The sequence below is a fragment of the Podarcis pityusensis genome, assembly GCF_964106645.2.
Source record: "Podarcis pityusensis genome assembly, chromosome: 10".
In the NCBI taxonomy this organism is placed as follows: Eukaryota; Metazoa; Chordata; class Lepidosauria; order Squamata; family Lacertidae; genus Podarcis; species Podarcis pityusensis.
This window is the reverse complement of record NC_138035.1, coordinates 30,510,180-30,532,281: the sequence shown is the minus strand read 5'-3', so window position 1 is coordinate 30,532,281 and position 22,102 is coordinate 30,510,180. Positions and strand designations below refer to the sequence as shown.

The window sequence follows — 22,102 nt, the reverse complement described above, 5'->3', positions numbered from 1 at the left end:
AAATATAAAATAGGGTTGTGTGCAGCACTAAAGCAATTTCTTGTTTTGGTGGCAGCTACATTTAGCTCCACCCGTGTCAACATTTAATTAAATGAGAAATATAATGGTACCCTGTGTGTCGTAGTCCCTGTGTGGTTTAATTTGCTAGTGAATCTTTTTTCTTCATTCAGAGTGTATGACTTAATTGATAAACCAAATGGGATTTTAAAAAATCTTTCCAAAAGTATAATTGCATGCTTCGTTGAAGAGGAGGGCACCTGAAGAGAGGGAGCAGGTGGGACTGATTGTGGGACTTAACAAAAAGAAGCCAGTTGATTGTTTGCTTGCTTGTAAATGGTTTCACTGCAGAAATAATAATATGCACATTGTTTTGATGGCAGTGGCAAGAGTCCTAGGATACAGGGTGTGTGAACAAGAGCTACTCCGCCAGAAGGATACCTCGGTGCTAGGAGAATTCTGGTGTTTACAGTGCTTGCAAAGCTACTGTGCTTTTGCTGCCAGTGGGGAAAAATGGGGTGTTCCATTCATTTCTGGGGTACATCAGCATGGTGTGTCTGCAGTCTTGTCAGTCATTGATCCATGATGTTGCTGGCTCGCTCTTTTATGTATGTTGTCCTCGGCCCTTATTGCTGCCCATTCTGATCCACACTCCTGATGTGAAAACACTTGCCCTCTTTTTGGTGTGTGCTCTCATCCCTGAAGGCCATTTTGCGCATTGCACAACGGCAAGTGTAGCTTTGCCCTCAATAAGACACTCAGCAGTAAGGTGTGCAACCAGTTGCATCTTCCTGAGAAGTGTCCCGGCATGATGAATGTGTCTCTTTCACACTTATAAAATGCAATGTGTGAAGTTCCAGGGTTTTTTTACCCCGTGTAGCTAGGGTTAGATAATTTCCTTGCCCAGTGCTGGCCTAGGATTTCCTGGCTAAATTGAGATTGTAATCTAGTTATTTATTTAGGTTCATGCATTATCTGTTTGACCAAATTTAGCACCTTGTGCTGTGGGTTTTTTAGTAATTGTGGGCAAATTGGTGAGCCACTTACATGTATTCATAGAATCATAGAATCATAGAGTTGGAAGAGACCACAAGGGCCATCGAGTCCAACCCCCTGCCAAGCAGGAAACACCACCAGAGAACTCCTGACATATGGTTGTCTCTGCTTGTGGCCTCTGATGCATCCTTTTAGGAATGGCTTCTTTACATGGATGGTATCCCAACACTTTAAATGTCTCTTATGGCTGTGGTATATTTATTGCAGCTGATACATGGCTTATGATGAATGTGCTAAAGCTTTCACTGCATCAGACAGCCTCTGTGCTTTCCATGCCATTTGAGGCTGAAAAGTGCAAACAAACATTTAGCTAATAAAAGCCAACTGTTTGTTTATACTTTTCACATTCGGAAGGCTCCATCCGGTGAGTAGTTCATCACCTGAGGTTTTGAATTGTTTTTTAATCAAATGCTTGCTTTGCCTTAGAGTCTTAATCTCTTCCTAACTTGACTAATTATAAAACAAAAAGATTTGCCTCAAATTCTTAAGGTGGATCTGCTACCCAATGTTAAAAAGGCTAGCACCATAAACTTTTTTTGTGAAAGTAAGAGTGTTTCACCCAGGTCATGTGAAATAGAGATCCAGTGTGGAGTGAGATTAAGAAGTGTGTCTATAGGACCAAGGAGACATGGAATTCAAATTGCTTCCCAGCCATAGCTTGATGGGTGACGTTGGGCCAGTCATGTAGCACCCACTCAATCTACCTCACAGGGCTGTTGTGTGCATAAAACAGGGGAGGGGAAAGAACTGCCCTAAGCTCCTTGGATGATAATGATGATGGTGATGATATTTATACCCCACCCATTTGGCGCTATTTCCCCAGGATGGATGAGATAGAAATGTAATAAATAAATAATCATCCCCTCCCCGCTTTGTTTTCGTGCAGGTGCCAATATTGCCACTGGGGAAGAGGTAGCCATTAAGTTGGAATGTGTGAAAACCAAGCACCCGCAGCTCCACATCGAAAGCAAATTTTACAAGATGATGCAGGGAGGAGGTAAATTCAGCGAATAATGAAATACAAGTTGCTATGAGGTACAGTGGGGTTTGGATATTAAACCTTGGTGCCTGCTTCTTGGTGTCTCATAAGGGGTGTGTGTGTTTCTCTTCCCTCTTAGTGGGCATCCCTTCCATTAAGTGGTGTGGAGCAGAGGGCGACTATAATGTGATGGTGATGGAACTTCTGGGACCCAGCCTGGAGGACCTCTTCAACTTCTGCTCTCGCAAGTTCAGCCTCAAGACTGTTCTGCTCTTGGCAGATCAGATGGTGAGTTCTTATAATCTGTTCTTTATGCTCATGTGTGCCTTTCTTCTCAGTTCCCTTCTTTGTAGCAGTAGTTCAAGATTTAATTATCCTAAATTATTACGCTTGAGTGGGGAATGGAGAAAATTTACACAAAGGGTGTCTTGTTCTGCAAGAGCTGGAGAAGCATAAATCCTCATGTAGGAGAGATGGGGTTTGTGTAGCGTATGTGCTATTGGCCAGTGCGGAAGATGCTGAGGGCAATGGGGTGTGTTGCTAGAGTTGGTCGTTTGTGATGCACTTAGACCTGGGTGCTCTGAGTACCATGTTTCCACACCCTCTTTGGCGGCAGCAGCAGCAAAAAAATCCTGCTTCTGGCTCCAAAGTAAATGCATTTGAAATGTTCCTTTTGAAAACTTATTAAGCTCCAGAGGTCCTGTGATTAGGCCCACGTTTTCACTTTCCTGCTACCGAAGGACAGAAAGTTGGGATTAAAAGAAAGCTTGAGGTTCCCTGATTTCTCTTTGAGAAACATTGCAAGTTAGAGGAGACTTCAGGTTAACCCTCTTGTGTGTATGTGGTTTGCTGTGTAGCTTGCAGTGCTATTAGTGGCCTTGGTTTCACCAGTTTCTGTGTATATTCTCCTTCCTGGCACCATTTCCCAACCCATTTTCAGATCAGCCGTATCGAATACATTCATTCCAAGAATTTCATCCACCGAGATGTGAAGCCAGATAACTTTCTCATGGGGCTTGGCAAGAAGGGCAACCTTGTGTACATCATCGACTTCGGCCTGGCCAAGAAGTACCGAGATGCCCGCACTCACCAACACATCCCCTATCGGGAAAACAAAAACCTGACTGGCACAGCCCGCTATGCCTCTATAAATACTCACCTTGGAATTGGTAAGCTTGTCTTACACTCCTGTGTTACTATGGAGAACATGGTTAGGTGGAGAAAAGTTGTTGTGGCCTTCTATATGTTGCTGGGCTCCCATCAGCCTCCATAGCCAGTGGGCAGGCATAATGAGAACCTTGAATCCACATGGTCTCCACCTTTGTGTTAAACAGTAATCCATTTCATAGTGGTTATAATTTTGCAAACTTGTGTAATAACTGCAGGGTTCCACTCAACACTAAGCTGAGCTTTCTCAGTCTGCAATTGCGTACTTTTTCGAAGTTCTGACATGGCACAGACCAGGGGTCATTTAACCGGCCCACAAGCTGCCCCCAAACCAAGCCGCCCGCACTGCGCTAAACCAGCACAGCGCAGGGACTCGCTTCCATGGCACCGGAAATCACATCTGCACAGACACTGGAAATCACGGGGGGGGGGGGGGGGAATCTCTGCTGGAGTGAACCGGCCCAGGTGAGGTAAACCTTGCCAACCTCTGCGCCAGACACATGAAGCCACCTTTTTTTGTACGGCAGGCCGAGGGCATTCTCTTACTTCGCTCCTTGCAGACTCCTTTGTGATGCTACTGGCAACCTAATAACTAATAACACTTAGCAATGGAAGCCCATGGCATTAGTATCCAGTATGAGGTCTGTGTTTGAAACTTCAAATGGTGTAAACCATTCAGCTTTTCAAGCAATTGATTACTCAAATTTTACACAGTGAAAAGAATTCTAATGCGCTTTTTTGAAACGTCATGTGAGGCAGTCTTTTCTGAAATGCCAAATAACTATTTTGAATGCCTTCCTGCGTTTGGACAGAGCCAGGGAAAGAATGTCATTTTTCTCCCTCCCCCTCCCCCTCCCCAAAAAAGTGGCACAGGGGAAATGGACTAGCAGATCTCTGTACTCTATGTAGGCTGGTCCTTCAAGAGTTCTAGAGGTCTTACTAGCCACACCCAGTTATTCAGGGAAAATATTTAAACTAATGTTTTAGTTGATTGTGCTCATTAATCAAAGTTTGCAGCCCATCCAATGAACTTAGTCACAGTGTCCAATGGTTAGGCAGAACATTTTGTTCTATACTGGTTACCCTGTCTCAAAAAAGGAATTAAGAGAGCTGGGGAAGGCTAAAGGAGAGCACAACTGAAATGACCAGGGACTTGGAATATTGGAGAACTTTTTCACCTTTAGTTTAGGGGGAAAGGATGGCTAAGGGGACATAAGGGAGGATATAAAATCATGAATCATTTCGAAAGAATCTGATAATTTGTATCTTTCAGAGTACTGATAATTTATATCTTTCAGGTCCTTCAGGTTGCTAAAAATCCACCTAAGGTTAATTATGTTCATGCAATGAATAATTAACTTTGGATTAATTGCTCAGATGGCTTTTTTTGGGGGGGGGGAGGATTAGACAAACGTGTGGAGTCTTTGAATGGCAATCGGCTATGAAAGCTAAAAATGGAATGGTATTTCCTACCAACAAGGTATAACTGTTAACATCATGCTCTGCTTGGAAGCTTACAAGGGGCATTCTGCTGGACATTGGATCTGTAGCGTGGCTCAGAAAGGCAAGTTGTTGTGGGAAATTCCCATCCTCTGCTAGCCTTTAACTGTGCTGCTGAAGAAGAAAGGAATGCATAGCAGAACTGAAGTAACAGTAGAACATGTTTTTTGGGCCCTTTGGCAGCTTAAGCTTCTGGACAATTGGCCAGTGACCTGGTCAGCGCATAATTTAATGTCAAATGTTAAACAGTCTTAAAATTTATCTGCCACCATGACTTCCTTTTGCTGCCTTGCCAAAAGAGAGAGAGAGAAAGAGAGAGAAAGACTTGCTGTTGCCCCACCCCCCCGGGAACTTGGAACGTGCAAATAATTTTTAGGCATGCAAATAATTTTTTATAGCTGCAGGAAAGCCGTTGACCTGCAGAATATCTTCCTCCCCATTGTGTTGAAAACAACAAAGCAGTAGTGTTGCTGCGTGGAAGATTGGAGGATCCCAGTACTGTAAATATGTTCTGCATCACATTGAGATCAATAAGAGGGAAATGTTTCACGTGCTTTGTGTTTTGAGATACATTTACTGTATTTTTTGCCCTATAGGACGTACTTTTTCCCCTCCAAAAATGAAGGGGAAATGTGTGTGCGTCCTATGGGGCGAATGCAAGCTTTCGCTGAAGCCTGGAGAGTGAGAGGGGTCAGTGCGCACCGACCCCTCTTGCTCTCCAGGCTTCAGGAAGCTCTGCGCAGCCATCCCTAGCCCGGCGCGAAGTCGCGCCGGGCTCCCGACGGCTGCGCGGAGCTGCCTGCAGCCCTGGGCTTCGCCCAGCTCCGCGCAGTCATCCGGAGCCCGGTGCGAACTTGCGCCGGGCTCTCGATGGCTGCGTGGAGCTGCCTGCATTCCAAAGCTTGGGACGCGCTGAAGAGCGCGCCCGGGCTTCGCGCACCTCACCGCAAGCCTGGGGAGACTAGGCTTGCGGATAGCAGGCTGTTCTGGGGGCTGGGGTCGGGGGAAGCTCGGGCTTCCCCCGCGCCAGCCCCGTGCCTGGGGGGGGAAAATAATTTTTCTTTCTTTCCCCCCCAAAAAACCTAGGTGCGTCCTATGGGGCGGTGCGCCCTATGGGGCGAAAAATACGGTACTCTCATTTCCTTTAGTGAGTCTGTTTTTGGTGATTGGAAGCGTGGGGAGTGGGCTTCACTCTTTCTTCCTTGAATAAGTGGTTGTTGTTGTTTATAGTGTTTGTTAACATATTTACCAGCTGAGCAAAACTGACCCAATTCTGGACAGAATGTGTTTAGTACCAGTGTCCACTGGTAATGGGGGACAATCCGTTCTTCAGCTTTAAATAATCCTAATAAGCTCCTAGGGAACAATGGGGTTCCCAGGAGTAGAGCTTTAAAATAATATTATCATCCCCATCACTGGTCCCTTAAGAGAAATATTAGTTTTGGCTTTTTGTATGAAATTCTAGCTCATGGAGACTTAAAACGTGGAATCTCATAACTAGGTATTTGCTTTTGTCATCATGGCAAATTGTCTTTGTGTCATTTGGTTGGTTGCTGTGTTCTTTTGATAAAGATGCATCTGTAAGAATCGTGCAGTGATGAGCTTCATCAGTGGTAGCCAACATGGTGCCCTCATATGTTGCTGGACTTTAACTTGCATCATCACTGACCGTTGGCTGTACTGGCTGGGGCTGATGGGAGTTGTAGTCCAGCAACATCTGAAGGGCACCATGTTGGCTACCGCCGTGTACATGCTCTGTAAAGGCATGGTCTTTTTTAGATAGCAGTACAGCATGAAACAAAAAGCAAATTATTATTTTTTAAATGGTATGGCGAGTCTTACACAACTATATTGTGAGGACTAGTGCTTATTACTGATTCAAACAGGAATCTGATAAAGAACTTTCCTAATAAATTAGTCATCCAATCAGTTGCATGAATGTGAGAGACTAGTTGGTAGATTAGTATTGTTTGGGATGCTGTATATGCTTGTAAAAAAGCATTGAGGGGTATTGGTAGAATATGGTTGCTATTTGTATATATTCCTCTCTTATTTATTGTGTAGATGTTCTGTGCTTTGCACATTGGAATTTTCCCTTCTCATTGTAAACCATTTTGGGTACCTTCTGTAGAAAAGCAGAATACAAATAATAATCTTGAGTTGTGGTCTGTGGTAGTTTATGAAAAGAGCTGACAGACCATGGTTTGTGATCAGTCAGCAAACTAGAATCTGAAACCGTGGTTTGAAATTGTGGCTCATGCTGTTTTTTGGCATGCTGTGTCCCCCTTGGCCAACCGTAGTTAAGGTCTCTGATCTGCCTCCAGAGGTCCTTATGCCTGCAAATGGGGATGCTGAATAGACGGAAAATGAAATCAGATAAGCAGCCCAAACCATAGTTGTGAACCACCCTGAGATCTGCGGATGAAGGGCACCCACACCCACCCACAAAACTATGGTTAGTGCAAAGCAAGATTTGCCTGTTTTAAGTTGTCTGGATTGATAAAATGTGTGTTGATATTTATCTGTGCCTGTTGTGCAGGCCATGTGTACATGCAGCAAGATTAAGAAGTTTACAATTGTCATGCAGGTTGTGTACAACTTCCTGCGTGGTGTTTTTCGTGTAAGAATTTTTTCATGGCTGAGGGGTTCCTTAGTCAAGGTCCTTTCAGCAACGCTAACTGCTAGACTGTGTATGTAGTAGCCATGCATAAATCAGTCCCAGCTGCTGTTTGCATGAATGGATCTTTTGGACTTGGCAAATAAGCAGCTAAAGTGTGTGTTTGCATGTTGATTAGAGGGACCTTAAGACTCAGCAGTCTGACTTGCGTATTGTAATGAATGTTTTGACATTCCTCTTAGAAAGGCAAACAACCATACTGTATAAACCTGACTGATCTAGATATTTCAACCTTAAATAGTAACCTGCTGAAAATTCTGCTTTTTTGTTTTTCATTTAAATGAGTGGCTTGTCTAATTCTTGCAAGGCTAAGTAATCAGAAGCTCTAAATTAAGAAAAAAATCTGCGGTGGGGGAACTCAAACCCAGGAAGCTGTAAATCCGTAAGCTACATTGAGAATGCAGATTTTGGAAATGTATCTTTTATTTTTTATTATCTTTTATGTTTGGATATTGTGGTACTGAAAGGCAGGGTGTAAAACACCTTCACTATTGCCACTTTACTATGCAGGAATTGTGTTTTACTTTAAATGCACAATTACAGTCAGAGTTCTTCATTTAAAGAAAAACAAGTTTAGTGACCAGAATGTCATGTTAGATTATGACACAGTATTATGTGCAGTACTATGTACTGTGATCTATTTTGAGGCAGGCCTACCAACTTGGAAGCCCCTAGACCAAATGCAGCATGCCAGTCATAGATTGCTGGCGGTCTGGGGCTGAATAGTCGCGCCCCCAGGCTGACCCTCCGTGTTAACATAAACTCTGCACTACTGAAACCTCGTAAATAAAATGGGCTTCAGGCACTTGTACGCAAGGCCTAGTGGATTGTCTGAAGTCTTGTGAGGAGTCTAGGCAGGAGCTATAATTGGAGCCGGCAAAGCTTTTAAATGGACGTTTGACAAGTTTGCCATTATTCAGAGTCTAGAATTTTGTGCTTTAAAAATACCACCTTCTGAATTGGCAAATGTGGCTGGTTGACTTCATTTTGGCTGCCCAGCTTTAGCAGCGATTTTAATGAATGAACCTAGTACATTCTTATTCTGTAGTATACTTGTGTTTGACTTTTTAGGAAGGAGGGGGGAAATGCATTCTGTTGAACTTAATTTGGCTACAGTATTCTAAATTTGAATGTGCAGTGCAGTGATTACAGTGTCCAGAGGACATGCTGGGTGTGTATCTATTCAACACTGAGTCGAGCGCTTCACCTGGACCTTGCAGGAAATAGTACCAGGAGGAACAATTCGGGAAAGGCAGCTCTCTAGTCAGCATGGAGTCAAGCATTCCAGTCAACTTTCACATGCTCAAAATATGTCTTCCAGCATATCCTGCACCCTTTAGATCTCGAGATATATGAAACAGACACCCAGAAGTGCCCAGGGAGATGGCCTGTAACAGACCTTGTCTAAATAGCTGGAGGAGAAGGGCATAAATATCCGAATGGTGATTCCTCCCCTCTCCTTGCTCCAGCTGGGCCCCAGAGCCTTCCTGCCGATCCTCCCTTCTAGCATCTATAGTTGATTTCATGCCAAAGTGTAAAGCATTATCCACACACTCCAGGTCAGGGAGTCAAAATTTACTGATTTCTCTGATTTTTAATGCCAGTCAGCAGCAGGCAGGACCAAGCCCCAAATTGGCGAGATGTTGCCTGATGCTGCCGCTGCTTCTCCAGTGGGGTGTGGGTGGCGCAGGTGGCTGTGGCAGGGCAGGGCGCCACTTCCTGTTAATGCCCCAAGTGGCAAAATGGTTAATCATGAGCCCGGGCCCCAAGCACCCCAAAGCTCCATTCTGATTTATGATTCAAAATAGCTTCTGGTCTTGCGGGAAGCAGTGAAAAAGTAGATTCATGCCTGCTTCTCACGGTTTTTCCGCTGCCATGGTGAAACCACCTACAGTGTCTGAGGCCAAGTCAATGTGAATAAACATAAAACTTTCAGAAGTTACATTAAAAACAAAAACAAAGGCCTGCTCCTCCCTGTTAATGTGTTAATTTAACATTGTTCTCACAGAGAGGATTCCACAGACAGTTGAACGCGTCTGTTCAGCTGAAGGAGCTGTATGACTTGAGTTGTGCCACAACAAATTTATTAGCATCCTTTAATGTGCCTCAGGACTTTGGTCCTCTGCTGTAGCAAAAACAAACCAAAGGAGGCAAGCTTGTGTTTAGAATACAGGATAACACAAAGTCTCCACCCAGGAGCCCAAAGGGTGCGCAGGTGCTGGAACTTCCCCTCGAGGCACCTCCCTGAAGTCTGTTGCTTTTCTCTGAGGAGAGCTCTGGTGCTAGTCGTGAGCTCAGCTGGAAGAAAAGCGCTGGGGTGAGTGGGGGAGAGGCTGTGGCAGGCACAGGCTCAGGGTGCCCCTGCCAAATGAAGAAGGACCTTTTTTGGGGGAATAGCATCCTGGCAAGGGGACAGCATTCCCAGGCACTATCCTGCTAGTCTCCTTTTGCAAAAAGTAAAGGCCTTTGTGTTCACCCAAGCCCTTTAAAAAAGTCTTATGAAACCTGGACTATGTGTTTACCTCTTGGGGTGTGGTTTAAATGTTCGTTGTATTTTTCTTTATATTATGTGTACACAGAGAGAGAGAGAGAAAGAGAGAGAGTAAACTGTCCAGGTAACATTATGTTATGTTAGAAGGTGTATAGAAGATATATATGCATATAGATAGGTAGAAACACACAAACATACCTCTGCTTTATATATGACTGGGGCAACCCCGCTTTTCAAGATTCACATTTCTGTTCCCTTTGCACCTAACAACTTTTTCACTTCTTTGTTTACAATTTTTTTATTCTGCCTCTCCACCAAATAGTGCTTAAGGCAGCTAACAGTGATAAACTTGTTTGTTAGCTTGTTCATTTCGTTTGTGAATTGCTTCTCATGAAGCATCCCAAAGCACTTCAGCAATAAAAACAAATATAAGAAGAAGTTTCAAGTCCATTGGATTTTTAAAAATACCCAGTAGTTGGGGAGAAAGGTCTTTGGTGGGTACTGACAGGGTGATAGAGAAGACATGCCTGCCTTATATGAAACGCAAATGAGTTCCAAAAGATGTAAAATGCAAAATATGGGTACTTCTCTGGGGCTTGTGTGGTCTGTTTTTTTAAAAAGAAAAAGCTGCAAGCTGCTTTTCTCCTACTGTATTTCCCCCTGTATCTGTAAAACTTCAGTAGTTTAATTTGTGGTGGCTTATAGCATTTTGTATGGTAGCGTTTGTTTTAGAATATTGGGTTTTGATTACTTATTTGTAACCTGCCTTTCTTTTAGGAAGCTCAGGGGAGTGCACACAATTCCCCTCCCTGTGTATGTTGTCCTCACAGTAACCCTGTGAGGTAGGATTGGCTGATAGTGTCTGGTCCAAAATCACCCAGTGAGCTTTGTGACTATGGGTGGATTAGAACCAGAATGGCTGTACAGTACTTCACTTTGAGACAATGAAATCCTTTCTCAGTGATTAAAAATTCACTTGGGTCGTTGCTGCTACTTAGCCGCAGCACGGGTGCTGAGGATAAAATTGGATCAAGATGCATTGGAACCTGCCTTGAACCCTTGTAAGCTGGCTGAGTTGTTATTAGGGAATGCTGGAGAAATTAGTACAATAAGAAAACAGCAAAAGGGAATACTGTATCATTTTTCATACTGACAGTGCGATGAATATTGCTCAGTCTGTATACTAAATATATCTTTTGGACAGGAAGCTATTTTCTATATGGACAAATCTTTCAGAGACGGAGCTTCTTCTGTAGTAACACCCCCCCCCCCCCCGTTCCTGATACGATTCCAAACAAGGAAATGGCACAGATACAGGGAACAGAAATCCAGCCACAGTAGAAAGATATTTCGGCCAAATGCACGCTAGAGGCCAAGTAATAAAGGTCAGGGCCACAGTCCATCACAGTTAAGCATGCTTAAGCCCATTTGATATCAATGAGCTTAGGGGTGCTTACCTCTGTACTAGATTTTATTTTTCTTCTCCTCAGCTGCACACTGAAATATGAAAGGTTTCTGTTCTGTTCTTGTTTTTTACATTACTAGTGCTCTCTGAGAATTTTTCAGCTATTCTGGCATACGGTAGGGTAAAAAGGCAGGGTCAGCTGAAACTTTAGGTAGCAGGAAACATGAAAAAGCAGAAGGATAGACACCTGGTGCCACAAGGATCCACAAGAGGCAAAACACATTTTGGTCATGTGTGTTTCTCTCTCTCTTTATATATTTATATTTATATAAAAAATAGGGCAGACAGACAGAAGTTATCCCTTTATCAACACACTGTGGTCTTGATGAAAATCACTTCCTTGAAGATGCTATTTGCATCAGGAGGGAGTTTGCATTTAGACAGCGGCTGCTATTTCAAAACGACAGGCCAAACCCACATGCGTTAACATAACACACAGTTTCCCCTGCCCTGAAACCAGTGCTAAATGTGGGAGTGCCATCCTTCTTAGCATCTGAGGAAGGACAAATCATATACAAAAGATAAGTTGAATTCTAAAAAGCATCTAGAATTGTATCATCAGTTAGTACAGAGCCTTGTAAATAAGCCCAGAAAAGTTACAAGCCTTCTCTACACACACACACACACACACACACACACACACACCCCAAACACACAGACACATGGGCCTGTTAAGGCTAGCAGAGGAGAGATGACTCTGTCCCCCTCCTCCAGCAGGCTGTTGCCTTGCTTTGATGGGAGTTGAGATGGGTTTCTTCTTCTGGCCGCCTGTTTGTTTTCTGCTGGGCACCACCAACCTGATCCGTTGTCTGCATGCTATTCCTTGTCACCCATGGCTACTAGGCAAGTGCTTAAATACAAGCCTGATTATACATTTACTTTGGGTGATTAACTTTGGCTTCTGTTGGTCATGGGGAAAGGTAACCATTGAAGCCTTGATTATAAGAAATCTTTGCCTACAGCAGTTTCCTCAGAATCTCTTCTTTGCAGTCTTGAGTGCCTACTTTTTCAAAAGAAAAAAGAAAGATAGCTGAAACTCCAAAGATCTTGAATTGTGTACCAGTTTCAGTACCTCTTTTCCCTTCCATGGTTTTGTGCAACACATAGCCCTGCCTGGATCTCAGTCTTGCCACATACTTGCAGGACTCCGTCAGAGGGGATGAGCGTGGGCCTGCTTTTTAAAATATAAATATAAACAATTCTTCATTTCTTGGCAGGATAAGCCAAATTCTCTGTTCTGTAGCTTGTCTATATCATCACCTTGACTTTTCTGACGCAATGCAAGCTATTGCTGGAATAGCTCTGCTTCATGCATGTGTGTGCATCTGTTTCCAGAACAAAGTCGCCGTGATGACTTGGAGAGCTTGGGCTATGTGCTGATGTACTTCAACCTTGGCTCACTGCCTTGGCAAGGCCTGAAGGCTGCTACAAAGCGCCAGAAATATGAGCGCATCAGTGAGAAGAAGATGTCGACGCCCATCGAGGTGCTCTGCAAAGGCTACCCTTGTAAGTTCTTCCTTTGCATGCCCAAGTTGCACGTGCCCTTGCACCTCCTACACTCAGAGATTCGTGCCTCCGTAAACATACTCAAATTTGTCTAGTTGCCATGTTTGCATGTGCTCTGTGACCTTGCTACCTATTTAGGATCGAGATGAACGTTGTTCCTCTGATTGCAAAATATTTGGTGAACAATCTGAGTCTTTCAACGAGTTCTGCCCCCAGTAGTCTAATAACTGTAGCTACAGGGGCTGCCTCGAGGTAAGGGACAAGCCTGGGAAAGGGTCATAGCTGAGTGGTACAGTATCAGTTTTGCATACAGAAGGTCCCAGGTTCAATCCCCAGTTAAGATTAGAAGAGAGCTGTCTGAAACTTTTGAAGAGCTGCTGCCAGTCAGTGTAGACTCTTCTGAGCTAGATGGCTCAGCAGTCTGACTTGGTATGAGGTGGCGGCTTATGTTCCTAAAGCCTTGCTTGTACCTGAAGCAGTCTGCTGGGTATATGTTGGGCAAGCTCATTTCAGAGTCTCCAAATATAGGCCTCTGGGGCTTACGCAGAGCAGGATTAAGTCTATATGCTATCCCCTTTATAGAGGGAATTGAAAGCCTTAAATGTGTGTATTCAAGTATGTTAAGTCGCAGAATGTGATGGACAAATGTCACTGCCTATGAACAGATGCACAGCAGTCTGTCTTTCCTGCTTAAAGCATGGCCTCTCCCTGTACAGCACCAATACCAGAGGTGCATGCCCTCCCAATATACAAGTCCTGAGTCTCGATGGGCGGACCTGCATTTGTGAGAGGAAGGACTGAAAATCTGGAAGGAAAGTGGGAGGGGTGGCATGCAAGCCTGCCCGTAGGTTATTTCTCTCTGGTTTTGGGAAAAGGGGGGTGAATTTGGGGGCATAGTATTTGGCAGGTTTCTGTGGGAGTAAACTGGAGTAAAAGGGATAGGAATAGTCATGTACCTGTTACCTCTGCAAATGGACGAAATAAAAAGGGCTTTTGCACCAGGTGGGCTTTAGGCTTGATGACAGAAGAAGCACCACAGCTGAAAAGGTCTTTTCTTGGGTCCATAATATGACCCCAAGAGGATAGACAAAGAAAATCTTAAGTGCTAGCTAGGCTTGTTTTCCTTTCCCTTCATTGCTGCCTAAAGTTGGTGTGAGAAATAGCCAAAATATGAAATGAACACAACCATATAACACGTTCATGCTGCTCTGGCTCTTTGAAGTTGGAGAATTTCTCATTGTTTATTTAAATACTTAAAAAAATTTAAAACGTACATAAAATAGAAAGACAAACAGGAAAACTAAAACATAATAACAAACTAATAGAGTAATAGAGTAATATTAACAGCAGATAATGTATCTAAAGATTCAAAATACATTAAAAGATATTAAGGCTGGTGAAATTTCTGGGGGAAACAAAAAAGGCTTCACCTGGTGCTAAAAGTTGACAACTTAGTGCCGGGTGAGTGTCTCAAGGGAAGGCATTCCACAACTGCAGTGGCACCTCTGAAAAGGCCCCTCTAGTAATCTATAACATGAAGACTTTATGAAGGCAAAGAAGAGAACAGCAGAGCCTCATTGGGGGGACTGCTGTGCTTGATGGCAACTAATAATCTCTCCCTGCTTTTCTCCCAGCTGAGTTCTCAACATACCTCAACTTCTGCCGTTCGCTGCGGTTCGATGACAAACCAGATTACTCTTACTTGAGGCAGCTGTTCCGCAACCTCTTCCACCGCCAGGGTTTCTCCTATGACTACGTGTTCGACTGGAACATGCTCAAGTTTGTGAGTAATTCCAGTTCTGAGCCTTTTTGTTGTGACCTGGAGTCTGGGTGTGCTTGTGAGCTGCAAGTGGAGGCAAGTGGGGTGAATGGTAGGGATGGCCATGCTTGAGGGTCTCTTTTTTATTGAGGGATTCTTGTGTTCACACATTATACTAGTAATTCTTCTTAGTAGCAGAGTTCTGTGTCCTGACCTCAACTGCTGTTGTTTGTTTTTCAAATAAAAAGCAAGTTAAAAACCCCTGCATGGCTGTAGAACTAAGCTTGGAAGCAAGTGCATAAAGATCACACCCACACGATTCATTTAAATAATATTTAAAGTGCGTAGCTTCTTCCAGCAAATCCTGGGAACTGTAGCTTGCCCCTCACAATTCCCAGTACCTTTAATAAACTACATTTCCCAGGATTCTTTGGGGGAAGCCATGTGTTTTAAACATATGATCTGGATGTGACCACAGTCTCAGAAGACACACGATGGGGCTTCTTGTTCTGCACTGTTCCTTGTTGGACCATAGCCAAATCTTGTTGTGATGGGGCCTAAAGATATGCTGAGGTGGCACTGTAAATTGATGGAAAAACTTAAATATTCCGTTGCTGTGTTCTTAATTTTGGCTAACCATGAGAGGGAGCATGGGCTGGTGGGTGGTGTACCCTCTCGCTCCCCTTCCCTGAACGTTCAGCCTTCTTTTTTCTTAAGTGAAATGAGTCTCTGTCCTCAAACCTAAGTTGATTAGATATTAGATAACAGTATAAGAACAAACCAAGCCCCTGATCTAGCAGGTTGGAGGGGGCAGTTGTATACCTGCGCCTGGCCTTGCCTGGCCCCCTCCTGCAAAGGAAGCTTCACCCATCAGCAGGAAAGCCCTTCTGCTGAGGAGCAACCTCATGCATCTGCCCAAACAGCCTGGGAGCTGGCACAGCGAACGGACATTTACCACCACCTTCTGTCCTCCCCGGCATGATCAGCAGGACTGTGGATGCAGCGCTGGCTGCGTCACTCCACTAAGCCGCACCACTGCCCCCCATGAGTTATGGTTGCAGCATAAATTCCAAGCATTTGTCTCTCATCTAAGCTCCTTTGCACTCTATGTCCAGAACACTGGAAGACAGGACAAGTTACCGTTTACTGAGCAGCAGCGGTAGAACATTGCCTAAACTTTTACTTCTTTTCAGCGTGAAAAGGGTAGAGACTCATTCCACTTTTTAAAAAAAGAAAGAAAAGGAAAACTGAACATTCAAGGAAGGAGCCTAAGGGGGTTCACTGTCCACCCGCCCACACTCCCTGTCATGGTTAGAAGAAATAAAGAAAGCAAAATAAACCAGCATATGAAAGCTGTCCTGTATGATTCAGCATGACGGTTTTCCTTCCCTCCCTCCCCTGAACTCTTATCTCGTTGCATGTGCAGCTAATTCTGCATATGAATAAAGTGATTTGTACCCACCCCCCCTTTTCTAACTAAAATCTGGATGTGTTCTGCGGTGTTTGATATTCCAGGGAGCAGCCCGGAATCCTGAGGACATGGATCGGGAGAGGCGAGAACACGAGCGAGAGGAGCGGATGGGGCAGCTCCGGGGTTCAGCTACGCGGGCACTGCCCCCTGGACCTCCTGCCGGAGCCACAGCTAACCGCCTCCGCAATGTCGCTGAGCCCATGGCCTCCACACCCACCTCCCGCATCCAGCAATCTGGTGAGTAGAGGGAAGGTCACATGCAAGCCTGTTCTCTGCATAGCAATGAATTGCACAGCCATGGGCTCGTTCCTAAGTAAAGTAAAGCCTCCGTATGTGTAACTACAGCTGCTCACCTTCTTCACTGCTGCTTGCTCTTGCCTTTCCCTTTCCTTTCCCATCCCTCCCCCCTCTAGCGGCGGCAGTAGTGGTGGTTGTGGGACTCTTGCCCCGTCTCTGCCCTGCCTTTATCCTGTTCAAAATTTAGAGTTTGAGCTCCAAGCGGAACAGACTCTTCCTCACCCTTCTTTTTCTTACATTGCTCTGCAAAAAGCATCGATTTTACAAGTTAGTAATTTGCCCCTTGCCAGGAAACACGTCCCCCAGGGCAATTTCACGGGTGGACAGGGAGCGGAAGGTCAGCATGAGGTTACACCGAGGAGCCCCTGCAAACATCTCCTCATCTGACCTCACAGGGCGGCAAGAGGTGTCACGGATTTCAGCGTCACAGGTGGGTTCCTGCCGGCGGCCGAGTGGGGCCAGAACTGCTTCCATCTGCTTGTGGGCTGTGGCTAGAATTAAGAAAATAGTAGAGTTAAGAGTATCACCAGGTCATGTTAATCTGGTAGCTACCCAGTTGGTGCAAATCCTTATTCTGCTTCTTTGTGGGACTGCGTTAAAAATGGCCTCCTCCTCTGAAAACGATGGCAATTACATCCTTGTGTGAAAGGGGAGAAATTACCAACCTTCCAGCTGTTGAGAATTTAAACATTCTGGCAGCCCAGCGTGAGAAGCAGAACAGCTAAGCTAGCTGTGTTGCAGGGCTTGTCATACGCTGAAGTGAAAAAAAGAATCTTTAGTCTGAATTCTTGTGTGAAGTGCTATCAGAATAGTCACGAGCCACCAAATATGTACAGCAAAAATACATTACGGCTGCTAATCTGCTTTTCTCCTGCCAAGATACATATGGCTCAGACCCATGGGGTATTTTGTAGATTAATAATAGTACATTGAATTATGCTTGGGAGTCAGTGTTGCAGTGCAGCCTATGTGCATTCTTGTCTGCTGATGTCAATAGGAGGCAGGCTCTTGCGTTCCATACTAGTTGAACTTCCCGATTCTTTTCAAAGACACAGCCCCATTGCAGTGATTTATTCAATTCAACAACAAATATGGATTATTTTAACCAGCGGAAAAAGGACAAAATTCTTGGACTAGCTGGAACTGGTAGAAAAGCACTCATGGCTGCAGCACCTGCCTGCTTCCCCAAACTGGGAACAGGATCAGCCAAAGGATATGTATCATAGCTGTCAACTTTTTCCTTTTCTTGCGAGGAATCCTATTCGGAATAAGGGAATTTCCCTTGAAAAAAGGGAAACGTTGACAGCTATAATATGTATGTGTGACACTGTCTCCTTGGAATCTAGGAACCATCAGTAGACATCATTGCCTCCTTTTTTGTGGATTTAGTTTTAGCTTTATTAACTAATCATCAGTTAAATGATTCTTGAATCTGCTGAAAAAGAAGTCAGCTGGGAAATAAGGTTGAAGTGCATTCAGTGGCAAGCCATCTACCAGTACTTTGATGAAAATTATCCTGTGTTTGTAGGTTGTTGAATGTATTCCTTGGAAGGAGGGGGTGGGGTCTTGTTGCATCAAGGGTGGAAGAAAGAACTTGGATGACATCTCTTTACCCACCCTTGCTAAAGTCCTCTTCTGCAGCCTGCTCACTTCTCTATTTGTTTGTAGACAAGTGTGCCATTTGATCACCTGGGGAAGTGAAGAGAGGATTCCACCGGACCAGTGTTTGCTTAGGTGAGTCTCTGCCTAACCCCTTCTCTTTTGTCTACATGGTTAGTGGATCTTCATGGCTTAATAGGCTTCCTTTCTGCATGTAACCCCAGCATAATGCCCCATGGTTATAGAAAGGGCACAGTCTGTGAACAAGTGGGATGTTTTAACAGCCCCAGCTGTTTAGAACCTATGACAGAGAGATCTAAACATTCATTCTCTCTGTGTCTCTTGGTTGGTAAATGTTCCAGGCCTACCCAGTATCACAAGGCCATTTTTGAACATTAAAGGGCATGGCTAAACTTTGGCTAACATGCCACGATTAGCAAACCATATAGTTTATTGCTGTGGAAACATGTAACTCTAGGCATATATTAAGATACTGTTGAGGAATGCATTCACCCTACCAGCTCAACTGCTAGGAGCTACTACCTAACAGTTGTAGACCTCAACCTTGAGTCTCACTCACATGGGACTCTTGAAAGATGCAATGTGCACAATTCTTTAGCACACCATAGCTTGCTTTCTTGTCCCCTTTGGTGAAATCAGTTGGTTAGACTGCCTTTTCCAAAAACAGCTTTCTCTGTACTTCTTTACTTGGTTGGAAAGGAATATGAGGCAGGTTGCTACTTGCCTTTATTGCAGAGGGTGAAGAAAGGCAACAGATTAAGGGGGAAGAGCAGTGACTTGAGTCCTCTTCCCAAAAGCATGCAGATGTTGATGTAGGAATAAGCCACTGCTGATTTTAAAAGCAGGCCTTTATGTAGCTTACTGGACTTGGTCCTAACACTCTAGTGCCGAGAGTGCCGATATGTTCCCTGGCCTCACCTCCCCACCCCCCAAAATTACATCATTGTAGCTTTTCCCATCACTCCCCTCCACATCTTAGGGGCTGAAATTCTGAATCAGGAAGCCTGCCCTGCTTCTGTAGGCTCGCTCTGCGATTACGAACCCTGATCTGAAGAAGTGTGCATGCACACGAAAGCTCATACCAATGACAAACTTAGTTGGTCGCTAAGGTGCTACTGGAAGGAATTTTTTAAAATTTTCTTTCAACTATGGCAGATGAACACGGCTACCTACCTGTAACTAGAACCCTGATCTATCAGGGTTCTCAGTTGTGCCAGGAGCCTCTTGTGGAGCAGAGCAGCCTGCTGATTGCAAAAGTTCAGCCCCCAACCTGTGCAAAGCTGCAGGAGTGTTGATGGTGTTGTGATCGAAGGAGAGGGGCCGTGGAGGGTGCCCCTGGAATTGCAACACCCTTCTGATTTAACCGGCCTTTCTTGCTGTGTATAATTTTGACTTTTCTTTGGGAGGTGGGAAGAGGCTAACTATCCTTGTCTGATGCTTCCAGCATTAACTAAGGCGAGCATCTTTTCAATTTTGGGGCTGCTTCCAGGATAAAGCAGTGCACGCCCACGTTGCAGATACGTTGTGAAGCTGAGGGAAGGAACAGGAAGCACCATGTATACTGTTTCACAAATGTCCTTTCCAAAGAGGGTCAGTGGCACAATCGGCTGACACATTTTCACAAGAGTTGCTGCTGTGTGTAGTACCAGTAGTAGTTATTAGTCAGATTTGTCGTAGGGTCTCCACTGTTGGATGGGGGGAAACGTTTTTAACAATGCTCTCTTCTTTTTCCCCCTTTTCCTTTTCTAGTGTCTTCACTGTATTTTTCTTTTAAAAAACAAAATAACAAAAACAAATTTAAAAAAAGAAAAAAAAAAGAAAAAAACCCCAATTTTTCCCCCCTGCCAGCAACAAGGAGAGGAGCTGCCCTATGCTGGCGTCCATGTCTTTTCTGAGATCGTTGCCTGCGTTCCCGAGCCCAACTTGCCTTGGACAAAGTCACAGACGCAGGAGGAGCCTTGCCGAAACACCTCTGCTGCTGTCGCGCAGTTTCATCTCCGTAGGCCTTGCCCCATTTCACGCCAGCAGGCTGTGGCCAGCCACCCCCAGCTTCTCGCTCCCTTTTTTTTTGATCTGTTTGTATCATTGGAAAAAGGAAAAGAAAAAAAACCCACACAACACAAAAAATCAACCCCCCGACTTCCATATTTTTTAAAAGTTCGGTTTGTGTAAGATGAAATTTGTTTCCAGCATAATTTTAAATTCCGTTGGGATTGTGGGGGGTTTTTGGGGAGGGGAGGGTCGGGGGGCGGAGGAGGAGGAGGCAGAGGAGGATGTTTGCAGCAGACTTTTACAATTCCAGGCCAGAGTGGTGTCAAAAGCTGGCTTTAACATTCATTTAAATGTGAACTGCGGTTTCTAGCAGGCGCTGCCTTTGTGGGTGGCAGGGGCCGGGGTGGAGCAATGGTGGAAGAAGCATTCAGGCATTCTTTCCATAGGGGACACCACTGCCCCTCTGTGCATTCACGGGCATGTTGGGAGATGCCGCGGGCAGACCAACGAGGCGAACAGTACTGGCACAGCGGCAGTTGCGTGCGAAGGGTGTGCATATGGGGTGGAGGCATGTGCTGCGCAAGGCAGGAGCAAATGTGAAGGACGTGGAAATGTTGCCTGCCTCATATGCAGGCAGTGGGGGTGGGTGGGCGTCTCTTCTTTTTTTAAAAAAATTGAAACAAAACTGTTTGCGTGTGTTTAGTTTATATTTTTTTAATTATTATTTTGTACTTCCTCAGGAGCCGGGGAGGGTGTTGAGGACAAAGGGGGAGAGGTATGTGAAAATAACAGTGGGGGGAGAGTCCCTGCTTTTACTTCAGGGGGTTGGGCCTCGTGTACCACCAGTTTCCCAAAGGACAACCCCAGCTCAAGACGCACAACCTCTCCTCATGAAAAGGTGTCTCCCACCCTCTGTATTCACCCCCCATTACTATTTTTTTTTTAAATAAAGACTTTAGGCTTTCCTTAAGAAAACCGATCCATCCTGGGATGTGCATCGCCGCAGTCGTTACCATGCCCTGCAGCCTCTTGCTTGGCACACTTTCTTAATTTTATTTTTTACTTTGGACGGTGTGGAACCATTGGAAGTGGGGGTGGGGCTTGGCGTATTTGGTTCTTTTTATTCTTTCTATTTAACACACAGCTCTTTTTATTTCCCCCCCCTAATTTATTTACCCTGCTTACTGTGTCTTTCTTCCTTTCTCTCTCTCTCTCTCCTTTTTTTAATTAAAGTAAAAAAAACAAAACTTTTTATTACTTTTAAAAAAAACAAAAACAAAAAACCTTGAAGAACTTTGGGGGGGATTTTGTACTTTTTTCCTGTGTAAATATTGGACTTTTTTGAGCTTTATCGTGGTTGTTAATTTGAAGTAATAAAGTAGAAAATGATAAAGTGATGGAAGCATCTGCCTTTTTCTTTCTTCTCCTCCTCCCCTTCCAACCTGGCTGTGATAATGTCATGTCGGCAGGAAGTTTCATCTTACATATAGCCCCCCTCCTGCTCTGTTTCCAAGTTCCAGGAAAAAGATTGGCAGGGGAAGAGAATGTACACCATTTGTACACCTAAAAATAAAGCTGATCTGGCCTTCAGGTTCATAATTGATATTGGTCTGATAGCAGAAGAGTCATCTGAAATGAGATGCTCCTGAAGAAATGCTGCCTGCGTTTTGGGCTTGAAGGAAGAATAGTTTGCAGAACTATAGAAATCTCCAATTTGGTTCAGGGGCCCTTCGCTCTCTATTCTTTTAGAGTTCCAGACGTTCAAGCCAGTACCACAAATACCAACAAACTCAAAACGACACTTCCAAGCCTGCAGCCGTGAACTCCATTAGAATTTAAATAGCATAATTGTCACAAGTTAAAGAGCAAAAATGTCATTGAGCACTAGTAATTTCGGTTCAGCCCTAGAAAGTGTGTGATTTTTAAGCTAATGCTGCTAGACTCTTCAGCTGAACCTGGATGCACATTTTAAACCAAAACTAGCCAGGCAATTGCACTTTTATTGAGAATATGTCATTTGTATTGAGATTGAATCATCTCTTGTTGATGCATTTTCGACAACCTTTTGCTTTCAGCTTGGGTTAACGTCATACAAATGAAATTATTTTAAGCAACATTTTTTTTT

The 22,102-nt window shown here is 44.4% G+C and overlaps 1 protein-coding gene across 5 annotated transcripts in view; it reads left to right on the top strand.

The window, feature by feature from the left end:
- The window catches only part of CSNK1E (casein kinase 1 epsilon), a 49,868-nt gene extending 29,704 nt beyond the window's left edge, over window positions 1–20,164 (top strand). For 4 of the 5 annotated variants that reach the window (XM_081024197.1, XM_081024199.1, XM_081024198.1 and 1 more), the window contains exons 3-11: window positions 1,940–2,050; window positions 2,172–2,320; window positions 2,973–3,201; window positions 12,668–12,838; window positions 14,473–14,621; window positions 16,113–16,305; window positions 16,656–16,795; window positions 18,034–18,099; window positions 19,735–20,164. In XM_081024197.1, coding sequence (XP_080880323.1) covers window positions 1,940–2,050; window positions 2,172–2,320; window positions 2,973–3,201; window positions 12,668–12,838; window positions 14,473–14,621; window positions 16,113–16,305; window positions 16,656–16,795; window positions 18,034–18,066 — 1,175 coding nt within the window. In that variant the 3' untranslated portion in view covers window positions 18,067–18,099; window positions 19,735–20,164. The remainder of the gene's footprint in view (window positions 1–1,939; window positions 2,051–2,171; window positions 2,321–2,972; window positions 3,202–12,667; window positions 12,839–14,472; window positions 14,622–16,112; window positions 16,306–16,655; window positions 16,796–18,033; window positions 18,100–19,734) is intronic. The other variant, XM_081024201.1, reaches the window with a different exon arrangement.
- Window positions 20,165–22,102: the final 1,938 nt, after the last annotated feature.